Consider the following 19,446-nt stretch of genomic DNA (forward strand, 5'->3'; position numbering starts at 1 on the left):
ATATGGACTCTTATTACAACTAATATAAAGTTTGATTTCGAAGAGAGACAGGAAAAAGCTGGAAGGGGGGGAAAAAACAGATTCAGTGTGAAAGACAGAATAAATGTTTCAGCAGATGAACATTAGCAAGAACTCTTCCAGACTGGTTTTGCCTTCTGATTAAAGTTTGTTTTCTGCATCTCAGCCCTGCCACATGGTGCTAGGGCACCACAGGTACAAGCCGGCTTCGGTGCTGATGTTGAGATGAGCCAGCACAATTGAGCTATTAATAATTTAAGAAACAGGAGCAACAAGGGGGAAGAAGGATGCTGATGAAACCGTCGCTCTCCTCTATGTCCTTGGGAAAAAACATCATTCTTAGAGCACACCTAGCTAACACGGAAGATCTAGCCCAGAGTTCATCGAAGTGGTCAATATGGACTCTCAAGAATTCATGGGACTATCTAGGACAGGGATGTCAAACTCACGGCGTCATGGCAGCATCACATGATGTATCGGGACTTTTTCCCCCTTCACTAAACCGGGTGTGGCCAGCACATGACGCATCTGGCCCGTGGACCAAGAGTTTGACAGCCCTGATCTAAGGGGTTGAAAAATAGCTGGGAGTCAATAGGTGGTTGAAAAATGATGGAAGGTTAATTGGACTCAATCTCTTTGGGTCTCTATAGAGTTCCATGCCAATCAGCACTAACGGTGAGGTAGCTTGTGGTGAGGCAGCATTAACTAGGGTTTGTTGTTCATGTTACTATTATTATATGAATAATCTACAATAAGATTCACAAAAACTTAATTCAAATTCCTAACCAAGTATCTAACAATCTAAGGTATTATACTGTATATATAATGTGAAATCACAGCTGCCTCTTCATTTATAATTTATTTAATTTAGTCATAATAAATAAAGTAATATTTATTACTTTACTAGTACTATTACTTATTTATTAACTTATTTTCATATAATAAATGTTTGGGGCAGTGATGAAATTAATTTTTTTTTTACTACCGGTTCTGTGGGCGTGGCTTGGTGGGCATGGTGTGGCTTGGTGGGTGTGGCAGGGGAAGAATACTGCAAAATCCCCATTCCCTCCCCACTCTGGGGCCAGCCAAAAATGGTATTTGCCGGTTCTCCAAACTGCTCAAAATTTCCGCTATCGGTTCTCCAGAACCTGCTAAATTTCACCCCTGGTTTGAGGGAATCAGTGAACAATCTGAAAATTCATGAAGAGAGCTGAAGAGTTTGGGGTCCCCAATCTATAGCAAGCTTCCCATCCCATTTCATGTTCCATGACTAGGACAAAAGCAAAAAGCATCCAGGTTACATCATTCTTGCCATCAGTTCCTGAAAAGAGGATCAAATATCTTAAGAAAGTGGCTGAGTTCAAATATTATGCAAAGCCACTGCTTTTTGCTTGAATAAATTCAAATTATCTTCAACATAATTGGTAAACAACAGCTGGGATTTCGCATTGTGCTAAGCCAGATACATACAAACCATATCTTAGCAGCTGAACCTACTGAACTCAGTGTTCCTGTTTTAAAATTGCTTTGTGGTTGGATTCATTTAAAGATACTGATTTGAAATTATAAAGCCTGATTTTGTGGGGAGAACAGTGATTAGAAGCCTTTAAAAAAATCCTTTACAGCTGATCTAGATTTTCCACTTCAATCTTCTGTTTAGGAATGAAGAATGTGTTTGTCTTACTCACATTACTTCCATCACTCAATAGATGAAGAAGATGGCAGTAGCATCAATAGAAGCATCTTTCAGACCTTCATATCCATCACTATCTCCCCTCAAGAAAACAATTCTATCTCAATCTGCCATAATCATTTTATTTCCCAAGGTCCATTTTTTGGAATCCTGTATTGTCTTTCTGTTTCTCACCATCACAAGCATCCTAGTGAAGCCAAAGAAAGGATCAGCTGGACAAGAGTTTGAAGACGGGTTTTGACTCTACAGAATTGCACAGATGATTGGTTTGGAGGCCCAGGGCAATGATGAAACGCAGCTAAAAATAACTCATGCTCTCCATTGAAGCATGCAAGAGGAACAATGGCAACAAAGAAAGAATTGCTCCGCCAAGGACACGGAGGCACAGAGCAGTCAGGTGGTGGGGATTCAGATAAGATTCTCTAGGTTACCTGAGCCAATGGGAATTAATGAAAGCAGTAATTCAATTTATAATTAGATCTAGTTACCAAAATAGGTTAATAGATACAAACTCATAGTAAACCGATCCAAACTAGACAGCAGAAAATACGACTTCAGTAACAAGAGTTGTCAACGCCAGGAATGCACTACCAGACTCTGTGGTTTCTTCCCCAAACCCCCAAAACTTTAACCTTAAGACTGTCTACTGTAGACCTCACCCTAAGTGGTCTGTAAGGGGCGTGCATAAGTGTACCATCGTGCCTACTGTCCCTGTCCTAATGTTTTCTTTTATTCATATCCTCTTCATGTATTTATAATTATGTTTACACTTGTATCTGTCATAAAATACATGCTTGACGAAAATAAAAATAATAATTTCGTGAGTTGACATCTAGTGACTGAAAAACCCTTTTGCAAATCATTAAACAAACATATGAAACGATTTTATTTGTGCACTCAGCTCAACAGATTTCATTCCGCAAACTGCCATTTTAAATCTTGGCAAAACAGTAGTAAGCAGTTTTGCAGAGTCATTTGATTCAGTATGGCAGGCTTTTGTAAACCGTTGTTTTCAGGCCCAATAAAATGATTTGAGTATTGCAAAGTGCTAAAGGACTTCCTGAACGAAGCAGTGATTATTAGCATCGTGTATTTCTTGGGAGGGCAAAGAGATGTTTTTCCCCCTGTTTGGCAGTGTTGGAAAAGATTGGACAGATCTTATATGGGAAAAGGCAGTTGAGGCCAGAGGCCAGGGCAATTAAAGAAAACAGAATGGCAGTGCATAAATTGGAGCAAATAAAAATAAATAGAAAGCTCAAGGAGTCTAGGATGAAAGTAGGTCAAGAAATAAAGCAAAACTGGATGGAAGGTACAAGGCTAAAGGAGCGATTTGCAAGAATTATCTACCGAAAAAAGGGTGACTATTTAGAGTTAGAAAACAGCAGAATGGATAAAGGAATCAGATCTGATACCAATCTGATGTTGCAGGTTCTAGCTATCCATTTAAAAAGTTCAAAAAAAACAAACAAACCCTACACATTATTTATTGATCCATTTATTTGAAGTTACTGGTTAGTGGGCTCTAAATTGTAAGTACAACAAATAAAAGGAGGAAGCTATGTTGTTAGATTTATATCCTCATTTTTGTACAAGGCAATGTCCCTTGATGCTGATTTTTCCTACAAACAGCACCCTGTGAGATGGGTTGGGCCGAGGAGAGGGATAAGCCAAAAACACATGACCAGTTTCCATCCCAGAGGGAGCAGCAGAACTCACAGGCTCCCCATTTCTAGTCCAAATCCGACATCACTACACTATCTATGGCAGCCGTGTCAAACTCGCGTCATCACGTGACGTATCGTGACTTTCTTCCCCTTCGCTAAACAGGGCTTGGGCATGGCCAGAGCATGACACACATCTGGCCCATGGGCCACGAGTTTGACACTCCTGATCCATGGATTCCATACCTAAAACTACTTTTTTAAAAATAAAAGAACTGCATCTTGCTCCTGTTCACCAGGATTGCTTCATTCAAGCTTTACACATGATTTAACAGGGCTGTCAAACTGGCGGCCCGCAGGCCAGGTGTGTCATGCACAGGCCACGCCCACCCCTGCGAAGGGGAAAAAAATGTCATGAAACGTCACATGACGGCAATGTGACGCCACGAGTTTGATACCCGTGTTTTAATGGAATATCAAGATGACCTGGGAGAAGAGGGAAAGAGAGACAAGAAATCTTAGGAAGGACCCAACCTAATTGATCAGGCAGTTAAAAGTGGCGGCTGGAAGTTTGTACCATGAGACATTATTGCTTGCCAAGAATTAAACACAGACGACCATTTTCTGTGTTGCTTTGTTGCTCACTGCAGCTTTGTTGCATGCAGTTTCACACCTATAAAATGCTACGCGTGTTTTTTGTACACATATCCTTGAGAACATCTGTTTATGCTACGAATAATACCCAAGGCACCATTGAAAAATCTCGCCTTTTTATTCAGAAAACACATCCCTACATTGTGAAGGCATTGAAGAGCGAGGGTAGTCTTTCTTGTTTTATGACCATTTCAACAAGATATGTAAAGGTAACTGACCTGATTGGTGAATACAAACACATTCTGTGCTAGCAACTCCTGGAATTATGTTATAATTCTACACAAGAATTTTTGCCTCCTGCTGGACAGTTCTAAAGTATCATCCATCTATATTTATTTTTCTCTGTAAAACTGCAACGATGACAAGTTTCAGGAAAAGATGAATTGTAAGTCATCCAACAATGCACAGGTGACTGTTTTCAAAATAAACAGCAACTGCAGGAATCTGTTATTTATTAAAATGAACGAATCATTCACATTTTCTCACGTCCTCCAGTATGGCGGGTAACTTTCAGAATGTATGTTTATAGATGTTCAATATGCAATCTCATACATCTGGAAGATAAAAGAGCTGGGAAGACTGGACTAAGACTGGTAACAGGAGGAATTTCAGTCTGCTCTGAAAATGCTGAACCTAGCCGATACAGGAGCGCTGTTCATTTTTATTTTCATTACAAAAAAAATGTAATCTCATTTTAAAAAAAAATACAGAAATTGTAAAGTAAAAAAACGAACACACACCTTGCTCGCTTATCACTTAAATATTTACAGCATCAGTAATTTCATACTCGGATTCTAAAAACCCCTAAAATTATACACAAAGTCACATTATTTAAGTATCAAATGTGTTTAAAGAACTCCTTTAAAATCAGAATGAAAAAGGTAATATATATAAATGTATCTTCTTTGGAATCCTCTTCAAAATTACAGGAGGGGAGGGGGAAATAAAAGGCAAGTTCGATGTCCATGTGGTGTTCAATGAAATAAACAATTCCTTCCTGTTTGAACAGTATCCAGCGATCACATGATCCTCTTTCCAGAATAGCACATTCAGAAATAGATCGCTCTGAAATTCAAAAGGGGTACCCAAAATGTGTTTTACAATGTCTATAATACTAAGAATCTTAAAGAATCTTGAAGAATCCTAGCCTGCCTCTGATGAAGATGAGCTAAAACATTGAGAGGTGACCGGGTGCAGTCAGCCTGTTTTTTTGATGACTGCTCAGATCCAACATAAATGCTGTCCTGTTTCATCTTTTATTCTCCTGAATAAAACAAATGCTGACACATGAAGAGTGTTCCTGTAGCCATTCAACTCACGGTCTCTCATATTCCAGAAAGAGCAGAAAGAATTAAACCACCAAGCTTTCTCTGCTGACAGCATGATTCTGTAGCGGAAAGAGAAAAATCAAGGTTAATCATATCATAAAATCTCCTCCAGTATATTCAGAATCGTTTTAAGATTAACAACACAAGATTAAAAGTAAATATCACACTGGCTACACACACCCAAACACACATTTTGCAGACAGGCTCCAAGGTGCAAACATTGGCTTCTTGGATCAGGATTTCACTGAGACATAAAAAAGATATAGATAAATCCAATATTTATCTATATCTTTTTAGAGATGTAAATATCTATATTTAGATATTTAAATCTAAATATCTAAATATTTAGATATTTAGATATCTAATTATTTAGATATCTAAATATTTAGATATCTAAATATCTAAATGTAGGGGGTTTTCCTACAACAGTGATTGCTAATTCAATTTTAAAGAATAGGGCTAATCCTAGGAAATCTGCTTGATTTACCCCATGCAGAAAATACTTTCAATTTGGTCTGTGGTTTGTCTGGTCCTGATTTATTCAACAAGGCATGATTGGGTGGGTTTACACTGCATTAAGTAGTGTAAATACAACCAAATACATGATAATGAAAGATAATGCACAAACCATTCATACACACTTAACAATAATGTGAATATTTTGCTCAAAGGGACAATTATAAGCCTAATAACTATAAAGCCTTAGTAACCACATCTAGAGTACTGCATCCAATTTTGGTCACCACACTATAAAAAAGATGTTGAGACTCTAAAAAAAAGTGCAGAGAAGAGCAACCAAGATGATTAGGAGACTGGAGGCTAAAATATACGATGAAGGGTTGCAGGAACTGGGCATGGCTGGTCTAGTGAAGAGAAGGACCAGGGGAGTCATGATAGCAGTCTTCCAATATTTGAGGGGCTGCCACAGAGAGGAGGGGTCAAGCTATTTTCCAAAGCACCTGAAGCCCAGACAAGGAATAATGGATGGAAACTGAACAAGGAGAGATTCAACCTGGAAATAAGGAGGAATTTTCTGGCAGTGAGGACAATCAACTAATGGAACAGAAGTTGCCTTCAGAAGTTGTGGGAGCTTCATCACTGGAAGCTTTCAAGAAGAGACTGGACAGCCACTTATCAGAAATGGTGTAGGGTCTGTTTGGGTGGGGGGTTGGACTAGATGACCTACAAGGTCCCTTCCAACTCTGTTAATCTGTATCTAACTTCACCTTATCCAGGACATCTCCATTTATAAAGCATTACACTTGTGCGTCCTCTCCCCATTTTTTTAACCTCACCCTTCGCAGCTTGCAGTCCTCCTTGCTGCGGGAAGACACCGATTCGGTCTCTGTGTACGGAGGCGGAGGAGGCGGAGGAAAGCCACTGCTATCTTCATCCCGTTTTTTCCTGTGGCCGGATCTCCCATTGGATGCGCTTCCATGATCCAGGTCTTCACGGCTACCTGCCCGCTGCTTCTTCCGTAGGGCTTCCTCCAAGAGCCGGTCATCATAATGGGTTCGCTCCAGATCCCGCAGGTCATCCCGACTTCGACTTCGGCGTCTACAGTAGCGCTCAGAGTCGTAACGGGAGTCAGGGGAATAATCGCGGTGATGGCATTCATTGTCTGAGCCGTGCTGGCCCCGGCCTCTGTGCTGGGAAGGGTAGGAATCCCGTTCATAGTCATCTAGAGCATCTACCGAGCGGGAACGCGGGCGTCGGCCATAGCTTCGTGGTGGGGAGTCCTCATAACGGTCACGCCAAGGGACGGGGGGAAGCAAGCGCCGGTTCTCGCTGCTCCGTACACTTTCCTCCTCCAGATCACTGATGGGAGACATGGCCTGGCCACGCAGCCTCCCCATGCCCTGCCGCAGCTCGTAACGCCGATCATCTTCATGAAGAGAGCTTAGTTCACTCAACACAGAGGCTGGAAGACAAGACAGAGAGAATTAATTATCCGTTCTCCTCCTAACACTAAAGGGCAAACTGCTCTGACAACTCAGTGAAGGATCAACTGGGCACACTCTTGTTCCTACACAGAAGGACCCCAGCAAGTACCTTTCTCAAGCCTCCCATTGGGCTGCCCTGGCCGAGTAGGGTCAAAGTTGGCCAGCTCCTTCTCCATGTAGTAGAGCACCCGCATGGAGTCATCCTGCTGGTTGGCTTGGATGCGATAACCACTGCGTACAGCTGGGGAAGAGAGATCAGGAGCAGGCTTTAGGACATAGGGCGGTTATTTTTTAATTTTTTATTTTTACAGAGCCGTATGCCTTGGGGAGATTGCCAAGTAAGTTGGCAATCGTGTGATTCACCCACCACTGTCGCCTTTGAAATTGAAATAGGAGGCAGGACCTTCTCTGCCAATTGTAATCCCCCTTTTGTGCTTTGCACCAAGTGCTGCTGATTGCAGCAGATGTAACTGGTGGCATGAAGCACACATGGGATGGGGGGTGTTGGGAGATTTAGTTACCTCTTGCTTCATTAACAAATTTAGAGTTAAAGCTCAAGGTTGTAATACTATAGAAGAAGAGTGGGTTCATGTTTTCCCTTCTAAGGGAGGGAGGGAAGACCTTCCTGCTGGACTGAGAATTTATCTCGAAGAGCCAACATCTGAAAAGTTCATATTTTCAGCCCGCTGATGTCTAGCAAAATCTTGCTAGGCACAAAGATTGCACGAATCTCAAAAAAATGTCTCAGGTTGCGTCTCTTCAAAAGGTAGCTCTTCTGACAGGTGTTTGGGAGGGTTTTTGTTTAAAATGAGTATGGTTTAATTTTACGAAGCTTAGATGTATTGGACTTCCACCTTGGTCATACTAGGTAGCAATTCGGCAAGCAGAAATCCTAACATAGCTGCACGGCACCAATTAGAGAAAAGTGGAGGATTTTTTTTTTTTCTATGTAGGAAGGGTAGATCTAAAAATTCAGCAGCAAAGATAGTGGCACTCCAGAAGCCAAGCACTACAACAGTGTTTCCTATTCTATGTGGTAGGAAGAAGAATTAGCATCACCCTCAGCTGCAAACAGCTGGATCAGCCAAGTGAAGCAATGTGATCATTATAATTCCTCTGATGAACAAAATGTTGAATCATCAGCGTGAGCGGTTTCCCCACAACCAAGCCTGATCAGACAGAAGCACACTATCTAAGCAAACTCGGTACTCCATTCCATGCTTCTTACCAGCATTTGCCACACTTTCTGTATCCCTCAGGAGAGGCACTTGGGAGCTGTTTCCACCAACTGTAATGCAATCATAAGACAGAAAAAGGTTTCCATAAAAGGGATGTGACACATGCAACCAGTAGTAGGCAGGACAAACTGCCCCGTGGCTGTACTTCTGAATCCTAGCAGCGGCCTGCAATACAACATTGTAAGCTATGCTTTCACTAAGCACATTACAATACAAGCCCTGACAAGCCATAAAATAAGTGGCTAGTTGGTCTAACTTTCTGCTTAATACCAGAGAACCAGAACATAACAAAAATCTGCTGATTGAAGCTTTCCAGAGAGAGAGAGAGAGAATTCTTCCCTTCCCCCCAATTTTGATCAACTGATTCCAATGGTCAGAGATCTAGCATTAGGGACATCCAGAAAGGACATCCAATTAGATTTGAGGACAATCCAAAATGCAAGGAGACAACTCAAAAGGGTAAACCTCAGAGTAGCACAAGATCTTTTAGACCAGGGGTGTCAAACACAAGGCCCGCAATGTGGTCAGATCCGGCCCGCGGGACTGTCCAGGAAAATATAAGGAGCTAGCCCGCGTCGCCTTGGCCTGGTCTATCCAGTGGGAAAGGAAACATCGGGCCAGGGTGACTTCGGCCCAGTGGTGAAATCCTCTTCGGATTGCCACTGGTTCGCTGCCTGTGCATGCGCAGTGCGAGCCAAAAGCATGCATGCACAGTGTGCACCATCTAGCTTTGCTAGGTTTAGCAGCTGAACCGGAGTGAACCAGTAGCATTTCACCCCTGCTTCGGCCTAGTCTACCCAGTGTGAAGAGGAAACATGCTAGCAGTTTGGGGAGAGGCGTCAAGCTGGCCACGCCCACCCACTCGGCCACACCCACCCACTCAGCCACGCCCAGTGAGTGGCATCAGGCTGGCCACGCCCACCCAGTTGGCCACGCCCCTCCGCAGTCAACCACAGCCCTGACGCGGCCCTCAATGAAATTTGAGTTTGACACCCCTGTTTTTGACTGTTAATTCCACTAGCTGCGAACTAGCTGTGGGGCTAGTACAATTCAGTCAAGACAAGCCACTTACCTGAGCTGGCTCGATCATAATCCACTCCATAACCATTGTACATTGGAGACATTGGGCCCATAGGGATCATGGTGGCTGGGGGAGCTGACTTCAACGGATTGCTGGAGGCATAAATACTGGGTGCATAAACACTGGGGACTCCAGATGTTGCAGCTTTCCCGGCTACATACACTGGAAAGGCAAAGAAATAAAGTTGGTCCAAATAAAGGGCTGGTGTTTGCTTTTTAAGACACGTTGCATGTGGCAAAGCGATACTGCCCTGCAAAGCACTTGGCAGGGATTACAACCCACAGTAACAGCCATTAACCTTGAGAAGGTGATGCCCTAGATAAAATTCGATTTCTTTGCGGCCTTCTAGGATTAATAATAGTGCTTCTTTTTCAATTTAATGATCTTGGGTTGGGAGGAAGGAGGAGGGCATGGTGGTAAGGGATGCAAGTAAAGAATCACAGAATACTGATCATCTGTACGGGTAGGCCTCGACTTACGGCCACTCGTGCAACAATGGTTCGAAGTTGTGACAACGCTGAAAGAAATGGTGTCTTGCAACCTCAAAGTTACAACCATCGCATCACCCTCACGGTCGTAATTGTGATTTGGGCACTCGGCAACAGCACACACTTATAATAATCGCTGTAGTCTGTAGTCACATGATCATCATTTATGACTTCCGACAAGCAAAATCAATAGGGGAAGCTAGATTTGTTTAACAACCCTGGTTAAAAAAAAATGGCCCTAAAATCGAGTCTGGTCATATGATGACTTGCTTAACCACCACATCACTTAGCGACCAGAATTCCAGAGTCCTAATTGCGGTCATAAAACAAGGACTCCCTTTGCTTAAATGTTCTTAGGGAGCCCTTTTAAGTTTGACTGTAAATTAAAGCTTCTGAAATAAAATAGTGTTAACTTTAGACACACCCTGAATACACCCAGTTTAGGAATCCGGATAGCCAGTCTGAACTCTGTTTATTGCTGTAGTTCTGAGCGGGATGGCCTCAGTATACCCACCCCTCTCCAGCCATGCCTTGCTAAGCATTTCCTCCTTATCTGTGGCCCTCTCAATGTGCTGGACTAACTTCCAAATCTCCAGCAGCCAGCAAGGGATAACAACGCAGGCGGGGGGGGGGGGGAATTCAAAAATTTTAGCAACCGGTTCTCTGCCCAGTTGCTGGGTGGCCGTGGCCATGGTGGCGTGGCCTCCTTGGCCTCCTGCACCATGGGGGGGGGGAGTGTTTTCGCCTTCCCCACCCAGGCTCCCGAGCGTTTCCTTGAGCTGGTTTCCAGACTTCCAGGAGGCCTGTTTTTCACCCTCCCAAAGCATCCATGAGAGTGCTGCACTTACCTGGCATCCAAAACGGGCCGCATGGAGACTCCTGGGAGGGGCGGGGAGGGGCCAGCCAGTCTTTGCAACTACCAGTTCGGCGAACCAGATGTAAAATTAGCATCCGGTTCTCCCGAACCGGTCCGAACGGATAAATCCCACTCCTGGATTACAGCACTCCCAACCCAACACAGCTGGAAGTCCTCAGACTGTGGAACATGGTGAACATTTTGCTTGAACTAATACAAACAGCATATTTATTTCTTCACGTTTCTTCTACTTACAAGAAGAAGAAGAAAAAAAAAACCTGTTCTTTGAGACCGGAACGTTTTGCTTGAATAAATACACATAACGTATTTATTTCTTCACATTTCTTCTACTGACAAGAAAAAGAAGAAGAACCTGTTCCTTGAGAGACGAACAACTACAGACGTTTCGAGAAGATCTGTGGAACCACTTCCAGGGAAAGCTGAAACCGGATCCGTAAAAGGGAACTTACGTGCTTCGGGGCAGCAACACTTCTCTGGACAACAAGGACATCGAAGATAGCAGCAGCAGGTATGGGGGCAGCACTGGCACCAGCAGATTCCAAGGAGCAGGAAGACCAGAAAGAAGGCCAACACAACCAAGACCACAAAGACCCAATCTAGGAAGAAACCAATGGAAGCAGCCCTCAGAGATACAACCAACGAATCCCATTGTATCGAGAGAGTCAGCTGTTGTCTGTTTGTTAACTTCTACCAAGAGTCCATAAAGATGGGGGAAACAATTCCCAGCATCTCACTAACTGCCCTCCTTTTGGTATCTATAGGAGATTTAGTTTTGATTCTATGCACTGGGTGCCCCCCTCTGGAGAGCTGCAGTGGAGGATTCCCAAGAACATAGGTAAAGTTTCAAAAAAGTCTCTTCATTTGAGTCTGGCCAGTGGAGCAAAACCCCAAATAACGGAGTCCCCATAGACTTTTAAGGTAGCAGTCCTTAGCAAAGGATGGGCTTAGCAAAGGAAGGGTTTATTCTGGAATAAACTGATCTGTTCAGTTGGCCATTTCAGGTGCAATTCCTCCGTTCCTCTTTATGTGGGTAGTCCTCGACTTACGACCACAATTGAGCTCCAAATTTCTGTTGTTAAGTGAGACATTTGTTAAGTCAATTTTTCCCCATTTTACGACCTTTCTGGTCTCAGTTGTTAAGTGAATCACTGCCGTGGATAAGTCAGTAACCTGCGGTCGTTAAGTGAATCTGGCTTCCCCATTGATTTTGCTTATCAGAAGGTCGCAGAATGGGGCGGGGGGAGTCTCACATGATCTCGGAACACAGCAACGGTCATAAATATGAACCGGTTGCCAAGCATCTGAATTTTGATCACATGATCATGGGGCTGTTGGAAAGGTCGTTAAGTGTGAAAAATGGTCATAAGTCATTTTTTTTCAGTGCCGTTGTAACTTCCAACGGTCCCTAAGCGAACTGTTGCAAGTTGAGGACTACCCATGCTGATTTTGTTTCACTTGGACATACATATCCTCTGTGATGGATAACACTGATTCTGAACATTTTCCTCCCCCTCCAATATTATTTGTAAAGTATTGGACTTTATTATAGTGACAATTTATACTTCATGACAACGTGGAAAATCCCACCTACCAAATACTACTGATCAGGGGTGGGATTCAGCCGGTTTGTACTGGTTCAGGCGAACCGGATGCTAATTTCCAACCTCCAGAGCCTGGGGAGGGCGAAAAACAGGCCTCCCGGAAGTTCCAGAAACGGGCCCGTTTCCGGACACCAGAGGGACTCCGGAACCCAGGGGAGGCTGTTTTCACCCTCCCGGAGGCTCAAAGAAAACCTCCGGAACTTGGGGAGGGCGAAAAGCCCTCCCCCGCCCCAGCATGATACAGGAGGCTGAGTAGGCCACGCCCACTATGGCCACACTCACCCAGCAACCGGGCAGAGAACCGGTTGCTAAAATTTTTGAATCCCACCCCTGCTCTTGACCTCAACTTACACTAAGCAGAAAGGTATTTCAAAGGGGGGGGCATAGAACAAGGACAGAGGACTGATGAACACTTCAGGCTCAGAAGTGTCTTTTCCAAACGAGGCCCCCCACCATATCCCAGCTTGCCATGAACAGTCAGTACAGGAAGGGAAGAGCACATCCAAGCTTCCAGGCCCAACATGACATAAAGTGAGAGGTATGAAGCAGACTATGGATTGCATTTGTAACTCGGCCCAAAGCTCCACAATACAATATCCCTTCGCTCTAAAGCCCGCATTTTTGCAATGGTGCCAAGGGGCACATTTTTACAATGTACGAGGAGAACGGAAATGTTGCAAAATGATGACAGTAAATGAGAAAGGAAGACAGACAGACAGACAGACAGGCAAGCATTTCAAAATCCTTTGCATTCCAAGCGCTTCTACTTCTAACTTTGAGAAAATTCAAGGTGGTAGAAAAAATAAAAATAATAGGGAGGGAGTGAAGTCAACCCTTTCCCAACCACTTTTAGAAAGTAAGCATGGAAGAAAAAAGGCAGTACCTTCCATATGCCCTATCTGAAAGCCTGGCAAAAGCTCTGAGACACCGGAGGCCTTGCCTACAGAACAAAACAAAACAGGAAAAAAGTTACGAAGATATCTGGCTGACACAGAAGTAAGGCTTTCTGAGCCAGAGAAAGGGACTGGCGGGACGGGCTTCATGGAAGACATCAACTAAATTCCATCCCATGCAGGAAAAGCTGCCAGGAGATTTTTATAAAGAGTTGGACACGACTAGTTAGTAAGGCCATTTACAGTAGGAGCAGCCCAGCAAGGACGCTTGGCACATTGATGGACCGCACGTCCCTGTCGTTACGTGATCGCGATTCAGGTGCTTAGCGGCCAGCTTGCCATTGTGACATCGCAGCACCCTGCAGCCACATGGTCCCCAACTTGCAACTTTCACTGCTGGCTTCTGACAAGCAAAGTCAATGGGGAAGTTTGCAGAAGTTTGCTCACATGACCATCGGATGCTGCAATCTCATTGGGAGTCACCTAAGGAGGGCGACTGGAACTGCCATCGTATGTCGTGTGACATCACACTTCATGACACTGTTGCATAGCACTGGAGTCCTCAGTCCCAATTACCATTGTTAACCGAGGACCCCCCCCCCCATATCCTTTACAAGCAACTACTCTCAAACAGCACGGATACCATTAACACTGAGCTTAGTAGATTGACTTGATGCTTCACTGGAATCATCATCATCATCATCATCCTCTTTTAATGACCCCATAATCCCTAGCGAGGTGGAGTCTGGGCAACTGAATGGAGCTGAGTGTTTACTGGCTGGATACCCTTCCTGTCGCCAATGCAGAGGTTTTTTTCATCAGATATATTCTCAGTGTGCCCAGAGAGAGAAATATCTGCCTCTACCTAGGATCGAACTCACAGCCTCCCGATGGTGAAGCGAGAGCTCCACCTCTAGGCCGCCGCACCACTCCGATGCTTCACTGGAATCCTGCGTGGAAATTAGTGGTAAAAGAGAGGCTGAAAAAGCCAAGGCCAAACTGCTGAACCTGCATATCTGACACATGGTCAGTCCATGAATTAATCAGCGATCTACAATTTGCACCCACATCCTTTCCTGCAAGGGTTCTCTTCTCCTCTATCTCCCCACAAGTTTCCTTAGACGATAAGAAAAACTGTGTCACTGCTGTTCCACACCAAGAGTTAAGAGTTCACGCCAAGCTAATACAAAACATTTGGAATATTCTCAGTAAATCTATCGACCTTCTGGCCATCTCTGCTGCACACAATGCAAGCCTTCTCAATTATTTAGCTAGTCAATTTGGCTGGTCCATAACGATTATACCCAAGACAAGTTTTCTGTTCTTTTTTTTTTTTTAAATATCGGTTTCAAACCTTTCAAACAAACTGGCCCCAGGGAAGAACATGGAAAAAACGTACTCTTCCTGCCGCAATGGGTTATCTCCAGACAAGCAAGGCATAATTCTTTCAGCAGAGAAGTGATGAGTGTTTAAGTTTACGGCTTTCATCTTCGAGATATGAGGAAAGCTTAGAACAGAGGTCTTCAAACTTGGCAGCTTTAAGACTTGTGGACTTCAATTCCCAGAATTCTCCAGCCAGCTGAAGTCCACAAGTCTTAAAGCTGCAAGTTTGGGGACCCCTGGCTTAGAAGGTACCAACTGCTTATGTAGAGCATTGCCAAGGGCCTCTAAGTCAGGAAAAGGAAGGTGCGTACACACACCTAACACACCCTTACTGAGCAGTATGTTTGAAAGATTTCCCTTCCCAGATAAGGCCCTACATATATATTTTTGTTTGTTTGAACAATTTATCCTGGCACTACCAGGTACACCATCCATCGCAGCTCTCAGCAAGGAGTTTGGCAGAAACAGGAAATGACAGTCGATCTCCAGAGACTCTGGTATCTGAAAGGAAACAGCCCCCCCCCCCTCAAGATAATAATGTTGTGCATCAACGCTACCCGGGGACACACGAGCTTCTGCTTGGTCTGCTCCCTCTAGCGGGAGGAACTCACACATACAATTCTGCAGGGAGCATGTTGATGACAACATTACCAATGTGTGGGAAGAAAATCAGGACACAAGCACCAGCCGGTACTTTAGAAGCTACTTTAGAAGCCACACCCAGGGTGTGATCAGATTTTTTTATTATTATTTTTATCAAATTTATTTTAATAAAATGCTTTTGGGGTAAAAAATCTATCTAAAGATAGTTTTCTATCTTTTTATTTTTAGTTTTTTTTTAGTTTTTTCGCATCCTGGACATAAATTGTTTCAACTTCTACCCTCAAAAAGATGCTACAGGGCACTGCACACCAAAACAACTAAACACAAGGACAGGTTTTTCCAGAATGCCATCACTCTGTTAAACAATAATTCCCTCAACACTGTCAAACTATTCACTAAGTCTTTATTATCAATCTTCTCTTCCTTCCTAATTATCTATCTCTTCCCACTTATGACTATAATCATGTGGCTTGTATGTTTCAACTATATTGTTTTTGTTTCCTAGTACGATTTGATAGTTTATTAGTAACCTTGACTATCACTAAGTGTTGTATCTTTTTATTCTTGATGAATGAATGTATTTTATTCTCCTTATGTACACTGAGAGCATATACACCTAAGACAAATTCCTTGTGTGTCCAATCACACTTGACCAATAAAGAATTCTATTCTACTATTCTATTTATTTTAATAAAATCCTTTTGGAGTAACCGTCTATCTAAAGATAGTTTGCATATTTAAGATACATTCATAATTTAGTTTATTCAGCAGTGTGAAATGGAGCTTAGTTATGCAGCATGAGGCTGTATATTCTGCAATATTTACATTTTTGGTAAACTCATTCAATGAATCCAAGCTCTGCAAGCTAAATAGGAAACGTTCACTTTAAAAGTTATGATTTAAATCGAGTTGATTTAAATCAAATCCAACCTTGTCATACCAATAAGCCCAGCATCTAACTTTGGTTGTCATATAAGTAATTGAATCTACAGCAGTTTTCTCACATCTGGTATCCTTCAGAGGTAACTGCGCTGTAATTGCAGATATTTTGGAAGGTGCCAGGTTGGGAAAAGCTTGTAAGTGTCCAGGACGAACCAAATGATGTCCAGATATCTCTATCAACCCAGAAATGATACAAATTCTGTCATTCGCAATGAAAAAGATGGCGACAGAGAGAGAAGTAGCACCTTGGGCAGGCAAGGCACTGGGACTGACCCAGCTGGAAATTAAGCAGACAGTGCAAGGCCAGGACACAGTAAAGGAAGCAGAACAGTGCTGATGAAACACATACACTCTAACTCTCAGGCTGGACCTATACAGATATGGGGGGGGAGGGGAAACAAGAGTAGAGTAGATTGGGGTGCTTCAGTTTAGAACACAAATGATTGGGGGTGGGAAGATGGTAATTGTGAAATTTCCCTCCTACTTAAAAACAAGAAAAGCCCATCTGTAAATAAAAAAAATGGGCCAGGTGGGAGAAAAATTGTGGTTGCCGTGGTTATAGATGTGTTTCACACTACAATGTTCATCGGTCATGCTTTGCTGAGCCAAATATTGGTCCCTACAACATGCAAAGCCTTAAACCATGGTTTACGAACCACAATGGCTAGATTTGTCCAATATGCTTTGTAAAACCAAACCCAAGCCAACCACGCTATGCTTTGGTGTAGGTGTGAACCAAGGCCGTGTGCATTTCTGTGTGAGCAATAAGGACACTTTTTCAGTAATAGGAGCTGCATGCCGTGAACTCATTCTTTCTACGGGCAAATCAAAACCAAATTTTACCCTTTTAATAGATGGGAGGTGATGTGGCCAGTTTTGTGAGTGAGATCTTGTTTGCCACCCAAGTTGGCTTCCTACCTTTGGGGGAGCTAATGTAATTAAGGTGTCCTGTTGTCCTTCCTATTATTTGCATTCAATAAGAGTGTCCTCACTTACCCAATACGATGAGTTCAGCGTAGGCTTCGTTGTTGCCTTGCAAGTCTTGGGAAGATGTCACGGTGCAATAATAAACACCACTGTCCCCCCAAGCGGTTTGCTCTATGCTGAGGTCAGCATCTACAGGAAGAATGAAGGGGAAAAAAAGGAACTGTCAAAATGGACCCCCAAATCAATTCCTCAAACAGATGCTCAAATAAAGAATATTCTTCATATTCATTCCCTATACAGCAGAACCTCTGGTCACGAACACTTCTGGCCACGACCAAATCGGGTTCCGACCAAAAAATTCACATTTTTTTTTTCACGGCTATTTCCCCTTCCACACCTTTTTTTTTTTGGGGGGGGGGGGGGTAAGCGCTGAATTTCCAAAAGTAGGTTCGGGTCACGACCAAATCAGGTTGCGACCAAAATTATGAAACGAATTATGTGTCAGCGTTCCAGAAAACCCCAACTCCAATTAAAAACTCCGAAGCAAGCATTTTCTCAAAGCTCCATTTATTAGAGTAGGTAATAACTGGCACATCTGGGAAAACCCAAATCTGAGAAGTCCGGGTTTTCCCTCAGTAAATCAAACCCCCCAAAACAATCCCCTCACTCCTCAGTCGATCACATGTTCCAATCACCATCCGTCCCATCTCGAGACAGCACTCCGACCACTCCTCCTCCAGATGCAGGATCGTCCTGACCTCGACCAAAAGGAAGAATGCTATTTTGTCTAAATACATTCCCTTCTACTAAATCCCCCCTCCTACTTTCCCACACACAAGAAGGTGGCAGCGTGGAAGCTTCCGGCCTAATATGGATTCCAAAGCTGACATTATGGTCGTAACCAGAGCTTCTGCTGTACTGTCTTTGCTCAAGATTGCAGCACCGCAATACAGAAACCTGAGGATGGTTAAAAGGAAGAAATTATTTATGAACTTCACAATCATCAGCTGAATGTGCCCATGATAAAGAGTAGAGAAACGATGAGGAAGGCCAATCCGTTATTATTTACCTATTTTCCTATTATCCAAATCCATTTTTCGTTGGAATAAAGGAATGAACAGAGCTGGCTGATGAAATGCTTGTGTATTGCTTATAGTTGTATTCTACTTTCCTTCAGAAGTTCAAGATAGCATCCTCGGTGCTTCCTCTTTCTTTCTTTTTCTTTTTTTTTTTTTTTTGCCCTCAATCAAAACTATGTGAAGTAGGCAGACTGTGAGAAAGTGAATTGCCCAAAGCCATTCAGCGAACTTCTGAAGGAGGAACAAAACTTGGGTCTCTCATTCAAACCCAACATCTGAATCACTGCATCAATTCTGGTTCTATTCTCAGCATAACGTAAGAACAGATTCAGCTGACCTGGTTACTCAATCAGTAGCATCATAAACCAACAGCTAAAATGTGCTATAACTTAATTGTATCCTTGCTATTACAAAATATTGGCAAGGCTTTGGGGAGGGGGAGAATTAGCAATTTCCTCTCTTTGGAATTTTTTTTAGCTATTAGTTCATTCCATCCCATTACTACATCACTGTATCTATGTATAATTATCTTGTGGCGCATGAGTAACTTCAAAAAGTATGAGTAACTTCAAAAAAGTATGAGTAATGTGCTATTTCACAAAAATACCCTTCTATTATATAGTAAAGGTAAAGGTTCCCCTCGCACATACGTGCTAGTCGTTCCTGACTCTAGGGGGCGGTGCTCATCTCCATTTCGAAGCCGAAGAGCCAGCGCTGTCCGAAGACGTCCCCGTGGTCATGTGGCCGGCATGACTAAACACCAAAGGCGCACGGAACGCTGCTACCTTCCCACCAAAGGTGGTCCCTATTTTTCTACTTGCATTTTTTACATGCTTTCGAACTGCTAGGTTGGCAGAAGCTGGGACAAGTAACGGGAGCTCACACCATTACGCAGCACTAGGGATTTGAACCGCTGAACTGCCGACCTTTCGATCGACAAGCTCAGTGTCTTAGCCACTGAGCCACCACGTCCCTGAAATTCTATTCTATAGAAAGGTCTATATTAGAAATTTTTTCTCATTCTGTAATACAGGGGT

General features: G+C 43.2%; 1 protein-coding gene across 1 annotated transcript in view; it reads right to left on the reverse strand.

Moving 5' to 3' along the window:
* Positions 1-4,931: 4,931 nt before the first annotated feature.
* The window catches only part of LSR (lipolysis stimulated lipoprotein receptor), a 28,380-nt gene continuing 13,865 nt past the window's right edge, over positions 4,932-19,446 (reverse strand). Inside the window, exons 3-10 of the mRNA XM_070949636.1 lie at positions 17,400-17,519; positions 13,466-13,522; positions 11,431-11,577; positions 9,608-9,778; positions 8,526-8,585; positions 7,407-7,538; positions 6,650-7,275; positions 4,932-5,413 (exon numbers count right to left, since the gene is read on the reverse strand). Coding sequence (XP_070805737.1) covers positions 5,378-5,413; positions 6,650-7,275; positions 7,407-7,538; positions 8,526-8,585; positions 9,608-9,778; positions 11,431-11,577; positions 13,466-13,522; positions 17,400-17,519 — 1,349 coding nt within the window. The 3' untranslated portion in view covers positions 4,932-5,377. The remainder of the gene's footprint in view (positions 5,414-6,649; positions 7,276-7,406; positions 7,539-8,525; positions 8,586-9,607; positions 9,779-11,430; positions 11,578-13,465; positions 13,523-17,399; positions 17,520-19,446) is intronic.

The sequence above is a fragment of the Pituophis catenifer genome, unplaced genomic scaffold (genome assembly GCF_029215685.1).
Source record: "Pituophis catenifer annectens isolate HBS135680 unplaced genomic scaffold, rPitCat1.0.hap2 SCAF_9, whole genome shotgun sequence".
Taxonomy (NCBI): Eukaryota; Metazoa; Chordata; class Lepidosauria; order Squamata; family Colubridae; genus Pituophis; species Pituophis catenifer.